The sequence below is a fragment of the Neodiprion pinetum genome, chromosome 2 (assembly GCF_021155775.2).
Source record: "Neodiprion pinetum isolate iyNeoPine1 chromosome 2, iyNeoPine1.2, whole genome shotgun sequence".
Taxonomy (NCBI): Eukaryota; Metazoa; Arthropoda; class Insecta; order Hymenoptera; family Diprionidae; genus Neodiprion; species Neodiprion pinetum.
Window position 1 is genome coordinate 34,918,736 of NC_060233.1, and position 19,049 is coordinate 34,937,784.

At 39.6% G+C, this 19,049-nt stretch overlaps 1 protein-coding gene and 1 long non-coding RNA gene across 9 annotated transcripts in view; one reads left to right on the top strand and one right to left on the bottom strand.

Moving 5' to 3' along the window:
- Positions 1-19,049, top strand: part of Schip1 (Schwannomin interacting protein 1) — a 24,020-nt gene continuing 4,971 nt past the window's right edge. For 2 of the 8 annotated variants that reach the window (XM_046612568.2, XM_046612574.2), the window contains exons 1-7: positions 5,102-5,424; positions 5,583-5,650; positions 5,914-6,188; positions 6,522-6,853; positions 7,538-7,894; positions 8,618-9,146; positions 9,970-10,067. In XM_046612568.2, the coding sequence (XP_046468524.1) occupies positions 5,422-5,424; positions 5,583-5,650; positions 5,914-6,188; positions 6,522-6,853; positions 7,538-7,894; positions 8,618-9,146; positions 9,970-10,067 (1,662 nt within the window). In that variant the 5' untranslated portion in view covers positions 5,102-5,421. The other 6 variants (XM_046612569.2, XM_046612570.2, XM_046612571.2 and 3 more) reach the window with 6 other exon arrangements.
- LOC124212499 (uncharacterized) lies at positions 4,909-18,467 on the bottom strand. Its single transcript, XR_011176364.1, has 3 exons — positions 18,019-18,467; positions 16,880-16,967; positions 4,909-5,063 (listed from the first exon to the last, which is right to left on the bottom strand). It is a non-coding gene; the product is annotated as an uncharacterized lncRNA (long non-coding RNA).

The window sequence follows — 19,049 nt, forward strand, 5'->3', positions numbered from 1 at the left end:
GAAAAACGGGTGCGACGCGCAAGCGCATTAAATTCACGAGTCGCCGGGGTTTGCGAGAAAATACGTCAAGGGGAGCGAAATTCGGAGGACCGGACACAGTGTGTATCCTGGAAAGGCGTGAATTTAGAACCCCTCTGAGAGTAAAGTTTAATAATCAAACGACCGGTCTATGCATTAGTAATACAATAGCGTCCCACGTCTAAATCGTTACGCGTATACAGTCAAGCCGTTCCCGTGTTATTCTTCATCCTTGGTATGCGGCGAGCGTGTTAATTCCGCACGGAATCTGGTGCTTTCTTTTTACTTTTTCTTCATTTCGTCGGAACGAGTCAAAGATAGAACCGGAACATTAGGGTAAGTGGATAAAATTTAAACGATTCTTTTCCTATTCATTGTCACTCCTATGCTTTTACATTACAATTTAGTTTCGAACAGATTTCACACAGGTGAATATATCCAATTGATTTTCAATCTGCGTGCAACGTGTGCACAACGTGGGTTTATAGAATATACTAGGAGGTATGTTCTTGAATCGTTGGTAGAAAATTGCCTGGTGACATAAACCGGATATCGTAGTTTTAGCTCCCAGTTGCAGAATTTTTTTTAGCATAATCATATATCACTACCACTGATATTTTAAGAACACCGACGATGTTTCTATCTTTGGAAATACGGAATTGCCATATTTTTGCTATGTAAGAAAACATGTGGTGCACATAGTTACGCGGATCTAGTTTTTTCTTCTCCCTTAATTGTAATATTGCATGAGCCGAAAATTCGTTTTGTGGTCTGATTTCCTTCATTCATTCAAATTGCTCGTCTTCCATTTGCACTCATCTTTCAACCGATCAATTATCCGAAGCCGATACAGTGCCGTATAAAAGTATAAGAGACACTGCGGCCCACCACCATCTTTTTCGGGTTCTTTTCTTCAAGCATCCGTCGAAAAGTTATACTTAGCTGGCTTGAGGTAGTTGAGTACAGTTGAGAATCAATACTTTTTTGGCAATTTGTCACGAGATGGTTGCACGTCGAGTGTTTATCAAATTAATACATTTTTAAGCTACGGTATTTGCTCAAGAAATGCGAAGCAAAAAGACCAAAATTATAACCTAAGAATGACAAATATAAGTTTTTTATTCTCAGCTGTTTAAAAACGGTAAAAAATTTAGTGAAAATGTTCAATTTCACTCCGCGACAGCTCATTTCGTTTGGAAAATTGATTTTCACAAATTTACCACTCCAAATTTTTTTTTCTCTATACAGTCGATTCAGTACTGCTATTCGTTGGTGAAACTCAATACCAGTGCAATATTAAAGAACAATCTTCTGAGTAAAATGACTCATCGCAGAGTGAAATTGGCAGAGACTGCTCAATTTTTTACCGTTTTAAAGCGATTTTAAATATATAATCGATATCTAAGCTCTTGTTTGTAATTTGAGCCTTTTTTCTTTCATTATTAAAGGAAACAAGTAATGATTTTTGACTGCGCAATCTCGTTAACTGTCAATTAGTAAGATCATATAGTGTGTACATTCGCAGACAAAAATATAGATCGACATTACTTCTCTACGTCTTTATTCAATTTTATGTATATTTTCCAAAACACTTATGCAATATCGCATGACGAAATGCCACGAATTAAAACCTGGTTGCATAAGCACATCAGAATGTCACAGACATAAACTTATAATAAAGTTGGTAAAACAACGTAAAAGGTACACGTGTTCTTTATACTTTATAGCGATCGTGAGTTGGCAGCCCTCGCGCCTTGTGCACGAAGCCTAATGTGCGCCCTCAGCGTTTTACAGTTTTGGAACTCAAACTAGGAATGTCTTTTTAGAAAAGGTATAACTAACGCATTCCGCCCCCTCGTTTAGCCGCTCCTGTCGCTCCCACGATCAATGACTTCAGCGTCGCGACGTCGGGGCTCCCCGTCCCGAACCCTGGAATAATACTCATCCGAAGCGATAAATCCCTAAAATATAACATTTGGGGAACGCTAATCATAAGGGACTAATGAGCACGGAAGAAATAAAAGCTCTGCGGCTGAACTGGCGTGGTAGAAAAAATTTGTCCCACTCGTTATTCGCTTATATCGATGTAGTAATAATCACTTTTATTATTAGTTATGTGTGCGCTGATATACTTGCACGCTAACTAGAACCACGTACATGTACTGTACCTACTCTCGTATTACGTAATTGGCTGAAGCCACATTCGTTTTCAGAGGGTGAGGTGTGTCACGATTGGGGAAAAAAGTGCTGTGTAGCCTCTGATAATTATAGGAATTACAGACTTGTTAATTACAGAGCTATTAGCGGTAAAACTCAACGATAAGTGAATTTCAAAAAGTGAGTTTACAACAGTCATGCTAATTGAAATTATACCGCAAACATCTTTGGGTTCAAGGGTCTTGCAAAATTTCGATCTACGCTATTTTGACCGGTTCGAAAAACTAAGCCGATTCACTTGCATCCCATATTTTTTGTTTGTCTTTACAATATACTTACAACTGGCAACAATAAAATGTTCACACATAGTCAATGGTGGTTGAAATGCAGTGAAAGAAATTGGCTCGGCAAGGGACAGACATTGCGAAATGTGACTTATATCACCTACCAACCCTGTGATTACATATGCATGCATGATAGGTATATCCGTATATTTACCACGCCAGCAAAGGCAAGGCATTAATTTTGCGCAGGACTAGATTCTCCTCAGGAAAGGTCAGGAGGGGTAATAAATTTCCGCAAATGAGGTCGCGACGTGAAAGCTGGTGAATGGAATTTCTACATTATAGATTATCGCCCTTCAGGGCTGCCGGTCTTTGAACACTCGAACATACGTCAGTTCCAATTTTTTCCTGTTTTCCGGCTGATTTTGAATCCGGTAAACCTGATTCATGATCTTCGACGACCTTACAGAATTTCACCGTGCTCCGGCCTTGGAGCACCCCCGACGCCATTTTGAATATATTGACCTTCCCCAAGGTGAGCGGCGCGCTTTTTTTTCCCCACGGTACGTAGGAACTTCCCCCGAATGGGCGAAGAGTATCGACGAGACTGCGTAATGCGTAAGGATAAATTGAACGACAAATTTTTAACATCTCAAATTATTTTTGCGCCTATAATACGTTCCTTACCACATCTGTAACGTTTTTTCGTAACCGATTTGAACCTTGAAACGAACAAGACTGTTTTTCAATTCTGTAGAAACGAATGTTTGTCGTGATGGTGTCAGGAAATTATCATGGAACTGTTTTTTTACCGACCACAGCAATTAATAAAGGTCTATTTTTTGAGTTGCGATTTTCAAAACACCCGAGATTTTGCACACATTGCAATGATTTATTTTTGATGATCTGAAAATTGTACTTATTCGAAAATAATCACTAAAATTGTTCAAACTGCCGGATAAGTGAGAATATATGTGTGGATATTTCGCGATCGCAGACCACCGGCTTAACCCTCTGGGAAATCGATAATTCCAAACATAATTATGCACACAAAAATATTTCACTACGGCTTCATAAAAACGTGTTAAACAAGCTTAACCACTTAATTCAGCGATTTACGCTATCACAGTGATTCATGGACCTTTCTGAAATGAGATCGTAGTACACGATATTTATAAGGTACAATGCATGCATGTGATACGATAAACCCGAGAAGAATGGTTTGCGAGTCTGCCAGGCATGGAAATATTCAAATTTCAAAGTTGCGGGATCGAGTTCGTGAAGGTTGTGTATACATTTGTGTCGTTCAACCGGTCAAATGACCTCGACTACGTCACGCACTTCGAAACCAATCGTAACACGCGACAGTGACGCGCATATTTTACAAGTGCCGTTTAATCAATGATGTGCTAATTCAGGTGAATAATTTTGTACATACCATGCCTCGAATAAATATGCGGAACGGTGAACCAAAGAGTTCAAAATCATCTATGTACCATTATCACTCGATACCATCAACCGGTTCTTTCATACACCTTTACGATCATTCTTATAGATTCAAATGAAACGAATTGATACATGTATCCTACCAAACATTCCATGCAAGTGAATTCTATTATCTGTTTTTGCAATCCCGCAACCTCGTTATAATAATAATAATAATCTGTAGCGACCACAGCCGCTCGCTTCTACAACGTGTACAGTATGTACATACATCGGGACTCGAACCTGCGTATATCCTGACAAATTTCCCGGCTCTTTCTTTTTGTAAAGTAAAAAGAAATGTCTGTTATCTTCGTTCATCACCGTCAACACCAATCCCCATTACAAACATATCTCCAAATTTTTCCAAACAATCGGTTCGCAAATATACATCGCATACCGGCAATTTCTTCAGCCGAATTCCTGGCCCCCTTTTATTAATCAAATTCTTGACCACCCTGCACCGCGTCTTCCCCATCGGTGCAGCCCCCCCCCCCCCCCCCCCCCCCGGAATCCACCGTCATTCTGCGACCCTCGAAGAATTCCTCCCACACACTGTGTGCTTGACGTCACGCGGGTACAGAAGTTTGTATCGATCCGCGAAAGCTTTCCGTCCCATATTCTTCCAAGGCTGGTGGAACCTCCACCACGGGGTACGTAACACGCACAAGCTGCTATTATCCCTGGCAGCCGTTAGTGTTTATTTCTTTTTTTCTTACTCTTTTCGCAATTATCCCTCTGCTGAAAAAGGAACGGGACAGAGAAACGGCGGTAGGGGGGAGGGTGGGGTGGTGCAGGTCTGTTCAACCCTTCCGCCGTCAGCACGCAGCAGCTTCCGCAAGGACCTCTTACCTCGTTCCGTTCCTCGTTCTCCTCCGAGTCCTCCTCGCGTATCAATTATTCGGCGCGTACCCGTCGTTAGGGTGTTCTTTGAGATTGACTCTTGACTCTCGAAAAGAGTTCTGCGGGGCTCATCCACACGCGCAACTTCCCCCTTTCCTGCTCCCCCACCCCCCGTCCTCGCATCCCTCGCCCTCCGGTTCCGGCGCCTTTGGCTAGCGTCCAGGGTGTTGGTTGGAGGTCGATAAGCTGCCGGGAACAGTCGGGTTGTGCGCGCGCGACCTTTGGACCGAAGATGGTGGGTAAGTGTCAAACAGAGTCGTTCTCTCCTTAATTTTACCGCGATTTATTCGCCCCGAATCCCCCCGCCCCCCTCCCCCTCTTCGCGAATTTATCTCGACTAGCCGTAAAAACTCCGGGTGGTATTATTCCGATCGAAAACTACCCCGTTCGAATGGAATTCCAACGTCAAGACACGCCGAACTAGCGTTGCTCCCTTTCGGCTCCGATTCTACGAGGGTGATTATTTTAAGGAAGAGGAAAACGCTGCGGGAAGAGGAAGTCGGGTTTTCTGCGCTGATTTTTTTATACCTCTAAAACAGTTTTTAAATTGTTTTTTATTACGGAAGATCGCCTGACGATGGTACGGTTTCGATCTGCGTCGTAGTCGCGTTTGTACACATACCCATCTTGTGAATATTTTATCGCGTCGTTTGTTTTTCACTGCAGTGACGTGTGTCGCTAAAGTATGAAAAATGTTTCATTGTCACCTCTGATTCTTGTTTTTTATTTCTGTTACAGAGCAATTTCGCAATGCGGTTAAAGGATTCTGTCGTATCGTTGCCCATGCATCAAGGATTGAACAATAAGTAAGTAGGAAATTCATTTCACACCCTGAAGGTATGCATCTATTTCTCTAATTCTAACACACCGTTAAAGAATCCTTTTCCAAGCAACATTGCACTTTCGAACGATTGATGTTTTAATTTTCTTTCACCGAGTAGGTACCTGCAATATGTTGGAATTGACAGTTGGAACGAGCGAATGCAACCCATGATCAGGATTTTTGTCGAGTCTGTTTTAGGTAAAAAATTGTGATCTTGTTTCAAATTTCGTACTTTTAATCTTGCAGTCAGCTTCAACAAAGCGAGATAAGCGCCTCGTCGAATTCCGAGGAGATAGAAAACTGTAACGACAGAACGACCGCGTTCAGCTTGCAAGAATTTCAGGAGTTGAGATCGTCACAGGAGGGCGGCACGTGGCCGGCTGCGCAAAACGTCGGAGTTCAGAATATCTCGAATAATGTCACGGTGAATCATTCCAATGGGCGGAACAATATTAACAACAATTTGACGGCATCAAGGCTTTACCAGAGCAGCTCTGCCGAGAGTTTGGCCGACTACGAAGGTAGGATGAACCGTCAAAAATCTGTGTCCGATTATTTCGTCGTTGATTCCGCGTCGATTTTACCCGTATAAATTTTTAAATGAAGTCTTTTCTGATCACAATGGTAAAAAGTTGCCGAATTCGCGTCCGCCAACGTCGCCTCGCGTGATTAATCGGCTCAGCGTTATGATTCGGTATTACGCAACCAGCTAGCCGAGTGACGGCGACGCGATCGTTAAACTAATTAAATTAATTAACAATTTATCCGTGTCCAAGTGTGACTTTACACAGTCAGTCGCAGCGGAGGTTCCTTTTTCGACCGTCCCGCTACGTTTCATTTCTATAAAATTACAGGGCGTAACTCCGTCGAGGATTCATCCCACGAATTGACTCCTTCCGAGTGGTCGGATTGGTCGGAGGAAGGAAATCTGCCGACGCGTTGCAGAGGTATCGTCAACCCGAATTATCCCGGATTTCAACACCTCGCGACCTCCCTGCTTTCCGACACAGACCTCACGGAGGACGAGCTCGAGGCTTACGAAGTCTCGAAACTCACTTGCAACCTCAACAATAACCAGTACAATAATAATACCGACGAGAACTTGATCGGAGGTAGCGTTAATCATCTTCAGGGGCAACAATCCGACCGGAAGTTCATTTACGAGAAGCCCAAGTTCAATATTCACGTGAGTATCAAACTCGCTGAGCATTTCTTGGGTTCAATTAACAGTAAGAGAAAAAGAAACACACGAGCACATTTGTCAGATTTCAATAAATGGCCATAATCATTACACTCCATGTGTGAGTTTGCAGCACTTTTTCATCTATTGTATCTATCGCGTTCAAAGATAACCGTAAAAACTATCCCCTGATCACCTCTTCTCCGAATCCAAAATTTATGACAAACTTGCCCCTTACATCCCTCCCACATTTTCTTGACCAATCCAACCTGTTAAACAATCCTCCCACTTTCTATCCTCAACCAGTCTCAATGAGTGAACAAAATTTTACCATTGAGAAACATTCCTTTCCACTCCTACTGACGCTAACAATCAGCATGTCCAAACTTCAACAAACGAAAAGTTCAAATTTGTATTCTCGTCAACGATTAACTGTCTACCCAACACATCAATCGACAATTTCTGAACAGATACTGCGAAACAAAATTGCAACTATACAACCATGCCGATTAATTCCAGATTATATTTTGAAAACAGTGTTCTGTGAGTTAATCAATTATCTAATCCGCAAAGCTGCAGCTACAATCCTTTATTTAGAATTAGGAAGCGTGAACATTTTCTGTCCGAACCGCGTCTGATTCAAAGAAGGTTAATAATTAATTAGCACTATGTGGAAATTTGGTTTTCCAGACAGTAAATTCACTCTACGAATCGGCCCTCCCGTCCTCGGTAAAGTGCATAAATTACGTAAAGAGTGTCGAGGTCTCGCGTTCTGGCCAAGTCGTCTCACTGGTACCGGAAGTGAACGTTAACTCCGTAATCGAAGCGGAGACGCATCAAACTGATTTGGAGCCGAGCGAAGGGCTTGCCGACACGGTAGATCAGCCAACATCCGATCTTTGCGAGGCTGTCGTCGTAGAAAGAAAAGCCCGCGAGCTAGCCGTCGAAGTCGAAGTTGTAGAGCTTACAACCGCTGTCAAAGAAACTCTCCAATTTCCGGAAATCGAACAGATACCTGACTCCGGAAAATCCAGCGAAGTCGGAGAGGTAATATAATTTGATTTTTCAAAGACTGTAACGCGAAATTGCAGTTTGTAGGAGATTGGTTGGCCAAGAATCTATTCTTTTCGTTAATTTTGTGACGCGATGGTCGTACGTTAAGTTGTTGTCGTATTATTTCATTCACGAGCTGCGGAGATCTTTTTCAAAATATTGTAAAAAGCGTGGTAAAAATAGATACCAACGAAATTGTAAACAAAAGTTTACATATCAATGCTTCGTTTCGAATCGCTGCAAAATGGTTGAGAAGCCGTTAAATTTGTTCAATTTTCTTCTAATATGTTTCATTTTATTCAGATTATCATTTTCTACAAAAGTCACCGAAGCAGATTTTTTTTCTTTCAGAAATCAATTTAACATTGCTATTTTTTGATCTTAATCAATGTCGGTGTAACGTGATGAAAAAACAATGCTTGAGTCAATCTGTAGAAAATAGTTTTCTGAATAAAATCAGCCGTCATATTTAGTGTGAAATAAATCGAACTCAGGTACTAGATTTTTAACAACTTTTATGCGATTTGAAATGAAGCATCGATATCCAAGCTCTAGTTTATATAATACCATAATTTTCTAATCTGGTATATAATAATTCGATGTACGAATATCTCGTAATGAGATTAATAGATAGTATATCGATTTTCGCACCCAACAAACTTCTTACTCTCGATTCAATTTTTTGTCGCCATTTAATGATTCTCCGTTTCCCACCAGCAAGAAGAGGCGACGGTCGAATACATCGATCTGATAAGAGAGGCAAAGAAATTGCCTCTACCCGATTGTTCCAAGATAGGAAATCACCCGGCAACAGCGCCTAATTTGCGTAACGGTGGTCAAAACGACGACTCGGAAACGAACACAGACTCGGAAAGCTATTCGGACTTGACGCCGTACACGAAGCTAGAAGAGATCGACCTGCTCTCCAGCATCGGGCGAGACATCGGTGTCGATCTCGAGAAATACGTTCAGCCGGTGCCGGACGTCGTCCTCATGGATTCCGTCGAGATATCGCCGCCCTGCCGAGTCGCCCTTGGCGGAGACAATAATCTCATAAAAGACAATCTCGTCCCGAGGGAGGACACGAACAAGCTGATCGACAGGGATCTTCCCGAGACGCCGATCGACGCCAGGAAGAAGGAGAAAATGGCCAGGAACCAGGCGAGGAGGCGGCAGCAAAATCACGCTAATCAACCCCAGAGACGACCCGACAAACGTCGAGCTGATCCCGACGTCGGTGGTCCAGGTGAGCTTGGAATGTCCGTAAACTCTTGAAAAGTTGATGTAAAGTGAGTGTTGTGGTTTTCTACAAGTCTTCAATATTTGAATACGACATCGAAAACGGTTGCTGAATTATGAGCTGCGCGTTTATAAGTTGGCCCTGAATATTGAACTCGGCTGAAATTCAATTTCCCTCATTCTCTCCTGCAACTTTTGTAGCAAATAAAACACACCCCTGCATGTTTGTGATACTTCGTCCGAGGCCTAAAACTCACGATGCGTGCAGAAAGTAGGTCGCTCTAAATTACCCAATTTTCTCCGGAGTGACGGTTAAAATTTCACGATCAGTCATAGAGAAACGAAATTACCCCACCGCACATTAAGTAATTAATTCCGTTCAACTTCACGCGCCTCTAAACGTCGAACTTTTCTGTTTTATCAACGTCGGCATGATTAAATCGCCGGTAAAACGGAGAGCTGAAATATTCCTTTTTTATTCTGAAGATCATTGTTTTATCTACATCAGCATGATTAAGTCACCGGTAAAACGGAGAGCTGAAATATCCCTCGTTTATTCTGTGGATTGTTCAGCGCTGCTAAAGTCGCTGAAATTCATTTATTGTTGCAGCGTTCAAATTTTACGACTGAATTAAATATAAGTAGAATGATTAGACAATTTGCATTAATAGTTTTGATTGAAAAATCCTTCACCTATATCTTTCATTTTCTTTCCTATCAAGCAAAATTTATTTCAGAAATTTACTGTCGAATCATGGAGCTCCTCTAAACGTATTTTTTCCTATTTTCCTTTTCCTTCAAGTTTACTTTATTTTCATTCCCATTTACAGGAGGTTTCGATGTCTACAACATTGAGACGGCAATGCCAAAGATAGATTTGGACGCCATTGAGTCTCACCTGCGAGCTGCGCGTGAAGAGGAACGCAGGGTGAGTGAAAAAATCACATTATGCAGATGTAAAAACAAAAATTTTTCAGTTTTCTCACTCAAAACGACCTGGGGTTAGCAATTACCGTGACCAACTTCTGCCTGTAACAAAGTACTACCTAATTGAGAAACCACGAGCTTCACGTTTTCTTGATACGGAGATCGGCTCAATTGTATCTGCCTTGTTTTATTTTCTTTCGATGCAATAAGGGGAATTTGCTTGTCAATTGAATCTATCCTGATAAAGAAATTTGTAATTTTATATATATACATATATACGAGTGAAAAAGATTTGCAAAACTTTTTTGAATCTGCACCCAACGTTAAAAAGATCAATAAAATATTTCAATACAACGATATCATATATCAATATCACAAAACATCTGTTCTTATACGTGCGCGTATAAAAGATACCTTGAAAAAATCCCTGCGTGGTAGCACATAAAACCGAGGTACTTAGTTTTTATGGCCGGGTTGCCCCACAATTCCAAAAGGGTCGGCACAGATTCGTCGGTCCTAATCGGGGGCCGCATGCGCTTTGACCGAATGGAAGCCATCGCCTTACAGGTACTCATATACCTATAATAATACCTGTATAATGTACCCGGCAGTCGCGAGTATCTTCCTCGCAGCATCCGGCAGTGTCAGTGTCACTGCAGGGTTGCACGCTTCTTTCATATCTCCTGTCGAGGATTTGTTATCCCCTTTATTCCCGTTATCGGAATTCCCGATGCATCTGGAGCGTCTCGTACATGCACGTGTACTGTATAGGTGAGGCATTCCACGCCAACTCAGTAAACGGTTGACCATGATATTTTTCAATTTCACTAAAAATTTTTTCTACGTTAGAGCGACCCGTGGGAAGCTTCGAAAAAAATTTCTCGACCGTTTTTAATCATTCGTGTTTACCCTATGATTTTTTAAACCCATCCGAAAAATATCCAAATTGATTTTTATGAAACAAGAAAGAAAAACATTTGGTTTCCGAAATCAGTGATTTTTATGCAAGATTCAAAGTGGGACCTCGTTCTTTTCTAATGTTTTTAAAATCATCTTTAAAAATTTTTATAACCGTTTGTTGTATTATCATACCTGTTACAAATCTACTATTAAAAATTTTGAAGCAAATCGTGAGTGTATTTTATAACCGGAGAAGTAATAAAAAAAAAAAAAAAAGCAGCAATCAAACCGTAGATGCGGTATGTGTTATAATAGATTTTTAATAAGTACAAAAATAAAAAAAAAACGAGGTCCCACTCTGAATCTTGCGTGAAAATGGTTCGCTTCGGAAACAAGATGATTTTTTTCTTGTTTCATACATACAATTTGAGTGTTTTTGAGATAGGTTTAAAACACACACAGGGTAATGACGAGTTATTAAAAAAATTCGAAATTTTTTTTCCAAGCTCTTCAGATATCGTACTAACGTACGAAAAATCGTTGGTAAAATTAAAAAAATGTCAGAGTCAACCGTTTAGTGAGTTGGCGTGTAACGCCCCAGGTATATTCGGTATACTTACGACCGCAATTTCGAGTTCCGAGTCGGCCGCACCGCGATATTGATGCACGCGGAGGCGGAGGCGTCGATCGCGATTACGTCGAGTACCCACTTCTAACTCATATCTGCTCCTGGACCAGAGACGTCTCCACAGACTCCGGAACCTTGCTGAGAAGATTCAGTCGGGGTCCAGGTTTCGGCCGAGGTTAACCAGCAGCCGCGCCTTTCCGCGTTATTAATTAATAATACGTCATCGTCACTGCGTAACAGCTGTTAAACGTATTCAGTACCCTACTGTATACAACTAATCATAAGTTCAGAAGCCGCCTGTTACGGCAACGCGACTAATTGACATACGTATACGCGCGTCTACGAATCGAGTATAATATTGTTATACGCGCGAAAAATTGTTTTTCAATAATCGCGTTTCACGCGAGATCTACACTAATTCCATCTTTTCTATCCGCTAATTTTGCAAATATTTTTTCAAACAACTCAAGTTCCGGATCAGAGAAACTATTTTTTTTTTTTATTTGACCAACAGAAAGCTCGTACAATTATACGTACGTTGAATCGCGCGTTTACCTACAATATCGTGCATCAGGAAAAAGTAGATCGGGTCGTTTTACGCTTAAAAGATAAGTAAAGAAGGTCCCTGCACGTACGTTTCAAACTTCCATAATTTAAAAAAAGAAAGATTTTTGTCCTCAATTGACGTCAATAGTGCGTTTATCACTTAACGTTACAAAGCCAAAGGAAATACGTGGATATACATCCGGCGCTAAGTATAACGCAATCGCGGTTACACCGCATCAACGATAACATTGTAACAATAGAAATTCAGTCGTAAGTAATGAAATCATTACGAATAAATATGTATGACAAATAAAATACATCTGTTCATAATCGAATTTGCATCGACGAAGATTCACGGATATGCAAATATAATATCGCGCTCGTGCCAAATACGCATTACGTACAAATTGATAAACTCTGACACTCGGGGATGATTGCGAAGAACGATGGCTCTACTTGTGTTCGAGGTTCTTCCACTCACGAATGTGTAAAGCGACTGTTTTCCTTGTGCATCATATGGCGATAGTGCCGGTATTCCGACGATTTGATTCAACGGTCAAATGACGCATCGCTGCGTAAACGTTTTGTACAAGTACGCCGGTAGAAGTTACATACTCCAATTGCTACTTTGAATTCTTCCATTGCGTACGCTATCGAGCGTATCCTTCTTGTCCGTTCGTTTGACGTTGATGGATCGACGATTTGAAATTCAACACGTATCATTTCCGAAGATCGACTAAGCGGCAGTTTTATTCAACGAAACGTGCACCATTTTTCGTCCATTTTTGGTAACGAGTTTTATCGCAGAGCGACAACCGTGGTACGAGCAAAGAAATGCATCCGGTAATGTCTAGACACCGACCCGCCATACGACCTAAGGATTTAGATCTTTCCGGTATCACGATCGGAAAAACTACGTCTCAGGTATGTCGTGACAGAATTATAATTAATTGTTGAATCAGTGTGCAGTTTCAGAAGTGAAATACGAGAGAGAAAACTATACCGCTACTGTAGCCAATTTTTTTTTATTTTTATGCAAAATTTTGTATAATTGATTTAAAATATATCCTCAGTTTATTATTTACACGATATATCGTTTATACATGCCGTATACGAATTTCTTAAATTACAGTTAAATCGAAGATTGAATCCTTGTCTTATAATCCTTGCTGAAATATTGTCTCGGTTTCCCACTGATTTTTTGTTGCTTTTACCTCGTTGCTTTAAACAACTCGAACGGAGCCTGTCGAAACTGTGTCGGCGAATCAGAATTAATTTTACTTTAAAAACAGGCGACAGCCCGCCCGTGTTCCAGTTCTCAGATATCGAAACTGGCGCTGCTACCGCGGGTACTGATATGCAATATTAAATCGCGGGCTATAACCTCCCGCACAACCCGCAGTACCGTCTATCACCAAGGGCCCAACGGACACCCCGTTAGATAAAACGAACTTTACAATCGCTTCTGAAATCGGATAAAATGAGGATCGGTATTATGATTCATAATTATTCAATCGTGCCTCGAGGTGGTTCAGAATCTGAAAGTCAAAACCTGAAGTGGAGAATTGAGAAATGCTGTATGTGTAATTTAAAAGGAAAAAAATCCACAGACGAATCGAAGCGATAAATAACAATGCAGTGAAGGAAAAACGGTTACTCAGTTTTCTCAGTTTTGTTTCTTCAATTTATCGTTTCAGGCATTTACAACGTTTTTTAATTCACTTTAATAAGTTTCCGCTAAAGCTCAAAGAAGAACCGAAGCTGAGTTGAATTTTCCCCGAAATTGGAAAGGCTTTCGGGAAAAAACTTTTTATTAAAAAAATACGTGATTCTGAACAAACACACACTTTTTTTTTACCATAGTCAAGAGGAATGGCTTTTCGCGTATAACACATCGAATAAAGTTCTAACGACGTTACAAAACGTCTCTAACAATGAATAAGAAAAGTTGAAACGCACAAGAGAGAATTAATCAAATGGTACAACGAAAACTAAAAATTTTGGACAAATATTTTGTACCATTTGGATGCCTGTGGGTTCTTACGGTCTTTAGAGCGGCACTGTTTGTGTGGGAACGTAACGAGTACAGGTAACTGATAAGAGTATAATATAGACCGGTGCCTTCGCATGTCGCGTAGGAGCGTCAGGCCGCGGTATTGACGGAATGAAACAATAATATTACGGTGTCAAGTACCCCAAACTGCTGTAAATCTGACATAAAACTTGCATTCGATTTAATTCAATCGGTACAAGTTGGTCAATAGTGATTTAGTCATACGTTGCTGTAGGTGCAGGTAAACCTGTACATACGTATAAAGTATCCGTAAATTGATACACTAGACCGGCAGCTTGAAGATATCCCGTCGACCAACATCTGCAGTTTCAAATCTCTAAGTGACGGTTTTCTTATCTTTGCTATGTTTGTCCGTTCCTGATACAAACTATGATTAACAGGCACCGATCTTTACCGATTCGAATACAGTCGGGGTCAATTGCAGGTTGAACAAATTTATAAAACTGTAACTGCTAAACAGTCTTACGAAGCGACAAGTGGAAAAGTTTTGTGATTGTAAGTAGTGCGTGTTGGTGACAGTGTTGGGATGTAATAGCGGTTGGACTGATCTAGATCGCAATTGAATTTATTCATACTATAGATCATGTATAATATGTGCGATTTCTCCTCATCTGCACACCGCATATACGTATCGATATAAATTATGCACGGATAGATGATATCTGGCAGTTCGTAAATATAATCGTCAATGTTTGTTACCAAGTTTTACGTAATTCTTGAGACATTCAAACGTCGATATGACAATGATGATGGAATTAATCGACGAAAATGACCCCCTTTATCAATTTCTGATGAAGGCACCAATGTACTATACTGAGGTTAGACGTTTCTTTCTTATTGATCTGCATTCGTATCAATACGTTGTACATTTTCACTCGATTATATCAGTATACACGTGATAGCCGTTGCGTTGTATTGTCATTGTTAATATAAATTACAAAACTGACCACTTGAATTGCTGTATGGACACGATCTCGAAGTGGATGTTTGATTTTTACCCATTTTTTTTTCTTTTCTTTTCTTTGGTAACACTTTCAATTGGAGTATTAATGTAAGAGAATCGATTCAAACTCAATATAGCTTTACACAACCTATATTAAATAACCATGTAGAAGCTTTATGTTTGGTGAAAATTATACGTAACTGTTATTAATATTGTGGAAAACGTCGATCGGGGTTGGTTTGAAATTCCGAATTTGAAAAGTTACGAAAGCGTCAAATTTCGAATTCTTTGGTGACGAAACTTAAAGCAAAGAAATCAAATTTTGACGAAACATCAAAGTTTCGAATGGTCCGAAACCCGACGCTCCAAGTCCGACAAGTCAAAGTTCCGAAAGTGAAAAGTATTTTTAGTTTTTCTGATTTTTTACACCCAATCGATGAGTGAACTATACTCTGTGAGTATATTTTAATTTTCGGAATTATACGCCGTCGAAATCTTATTTTTCGGAATTTTGCTCTATCGTGACTTGAATTTTCGGAACTTTGAGCCGTCGGGTTTCCGACCATTCGAAACTTTGTTGTTTCGTAAAAGTTTGATTTCCTTACTTCAAGTTTCGCTACCATATAATTCGAAATTTGGCGCTTTCGTATCTTTTCAAATTCGGAATTTCTACCCCACCCCGATCGACATTTTCCACAATATATATAACTATGAATCAGAAGGCCAAAATCATTTGCGATAGCGCGTCCGTCACAATTTGAAAGTACCGAAATAAACTGAAATCGTATCTCCGCATTTTATAGGTACATAGACAAGGTAAGAGTGCGCTAAGAAAAAGTAGCAGTAAAAAAGTGTGGAGCACGTGTTTCAAATAATATGTGTCGATTATAAACTTTCATACCCTGCGGTGAACTTACAAGATAATATAAAAAATCGAACAAATATTTATCATGTCCGAAAGTACTTCAACGGACCGGTGATCTCTTTGATATCTATTTAAAATGCATGTATCATATCGATCGTAGTTGAAAATTGAGGACGGGAAACGGAGATGAAGAATAATACTGACGGTGATTCAGCATTACAATTGGCACATGATTAACCAACCGTTAAAATCACGAGTAATGATCGCTGTACAAATATATTTCACTATAGGTATACCTATATTGACGTAGCCGACGCTGCATAGTTAGAAAACAACACGTATAATAAAAATTATAGTAAGCCTATAATCGTGATTAAATCAATCTCAAGTTCGCTTAATATTATTAAAAACTTTAAACAGGGACATGAGGCAGAATTATTGCAATACGCTTGAGGAAAGTTAGAGCTGATGTTAACACAGTTCTGGAGAGAAAAAGAAGAAACCCCGCTTTTAACTCTGCGGCAAAAAATAAAGCAGCTCTTACTTCTCACGATAGTCGAATAATTCATACATTCGCGGTGTTCGAAGATATTAAAACCTCGGTGTATAAATTCCGCGTTTCTTCTTCGCTAGGTACTTGTACTGAAACAGGTACATGAGGAACCCTCTCGAAATTAAATCAAATTACTCTCGCCTGTATACTCACACACACTGTTGTATACATGTACACGTGTAAATTGCACGGTGCAGTAGACACAGAGCCTGACGCAGGCTCAACGAGTTCCTTTGTAGACTTTCACTATCCAGTTTAGAAGCGTATTTTACTCCAAGAAAGAAGTTGTGGGGACATTTCTTACCTTTAAAGAACGATCCTCCGCCAGTCTAGTCTTCCCCGAGTTAGTGGCAGGTCCGTTTTTTTACTCTCTCGAAGACTAGGATCGCGATCTGTAATATACATATATACTTGTAATCACGGTGATTATCTTTGCTACGACACGCTGGGATTGAATACTGAATTGATTATTTGTTATGAAATTAGCCTGCGTCTAATACCAATAATAACAACAATAATAATAGTAATATTAACGATACTGTCTTACGACTCAAGTGATCGCTGATCGTATAATCGTAAAATACTTTAACAGACTGGATTATTGTTTATACTATAACATAAATAATTTTCACCTGATTAAATATGGGAACTACCCTTGAATCCCGAAGACATTATAAAAAAGATTCGCGATTTGTTGCAGACTTGTATACGTTCACGTATTATGACATCAAAGAGTTTGATCTTGTAAGTAATTCATTCATGCATATCACATAGATATTTGTACATAATATTATATTGTAATAGCAAAGAATTTAGCTACAAAAATTAACACATTAAACCGATTTCATTACAGTCATTACAGCCATTAATACTCAATCTATTCCTTGATTTGATTTATCCATTTAGTTTCCCAGTTAATTATTAAAGTCACGTGTTGACGATCATTTATCTTACGAATGTCAGGCATGCATCATCGTAATTTAGGACTGCTGGTCGGATGAAAACTTACGCTTTAAAAATTTATTTAGAAAGCTTTTCTTTCCTTTTTCCGACTGGTTTATAGAACGGATAGCTATCGAAAATGTACTAATTACGATTATAACGATAATTTGTGGGAAATAATTTTTGTTATCAGAAAAATGAAAAAAGAGTTTTCAACACTCTGCGGGAATTCTGATTTCGCGTCATCGACTAATAATAAATAAATAATAGAAACGCAATGAATGCTCAAAATAGAAAAAAAAGCAGGAATTACATTATATTCCTCGAGTGGGTTGTTATTATACACAATTGCGTAGTTAAGTGAACTGACACCTGTGTATTTTACACGAAGACGAAGTTTAGTAACGTTACTGCATGTAATGATGCACGTTTCGGAGAAATCGTTACTTCGCATCTTCAGGTTCGTTTTAAATTTAGTAAACCATGATATACAAAACATACTTCCACGTATTTTGAAAGGCTAACTTCTTGAAAGTCATTCGGAAATTGCACAGTGATCATTTGTTACAGTGGCTTCGTTACGTTAACGTTACCAACTTCAGCCTCTTCGAATCACATCAACTCGCGTAGTCAACTCACTTCACTGCACGTCCGAAAAAACAAAAGTCTGTTGCTATCAGAGAAAAGAAGTTTTACTTCAAATGAAATCGAAAATGACGCGACATGCACAAACGTGAGACAACTGTCGATCAGTCGGATATCTCACTTAAACACCAGTGCTCGTTAATCATAACATTGAACGTGAATTTTGTCTCACCGGTCGGTCATTGACTGAAGCATTATATCTTCAGTCAACGCACCGCTTATACCCATATTAATCTTCCTTCTTCAATTCAAACCATTGAAACTGACAACTCTCAGACAAATGACAATCGTACGTTACACGGTGCAAATACATTGCGATCCCCCCTCCCCCCATTCATTTGTTTTCTTCCGTACTTCGTACTCTTTTGTTTTTATTTAGGGATAAGGTCGGTATGGTTCACCCTCTGTCTAATCTGTCCGTTCCTGGGTTCATCTTCATAGCGGACGACAAAAAGCACCCGCTATTTTTCATGGCTGTCAAAAAATGGTGCACTGAGGTTATTCGAAATTATTAAACGAAATGTGCGGATCGTAAACGAACCTATATTATTTTTCAACCGTCTATCTTGCCGATATCCAACCAATGAATACATTGCTAATAATTACATGAAAATTAGGTACTTTTATGTTTTCATTGGACCGATTTAATCATGAAATTTAACCTGTAAAATGATGGGTAAATATGTGTGAGCAGCGATACGTAATGATTTGTAAAACAAATTATTGTTCTTAGATAATACGATTAATTGGCTACAGTTTCAAAATGTTACTAATTAGAGATAAACGTTAAACAAAAAAAATGTGTAAACAAAAACTTGCACTATCTTACTAAGTTCAACCCAATCGATTAAAGGATAGCGAAAAAGAAGGAAAGAATATTAGAGATT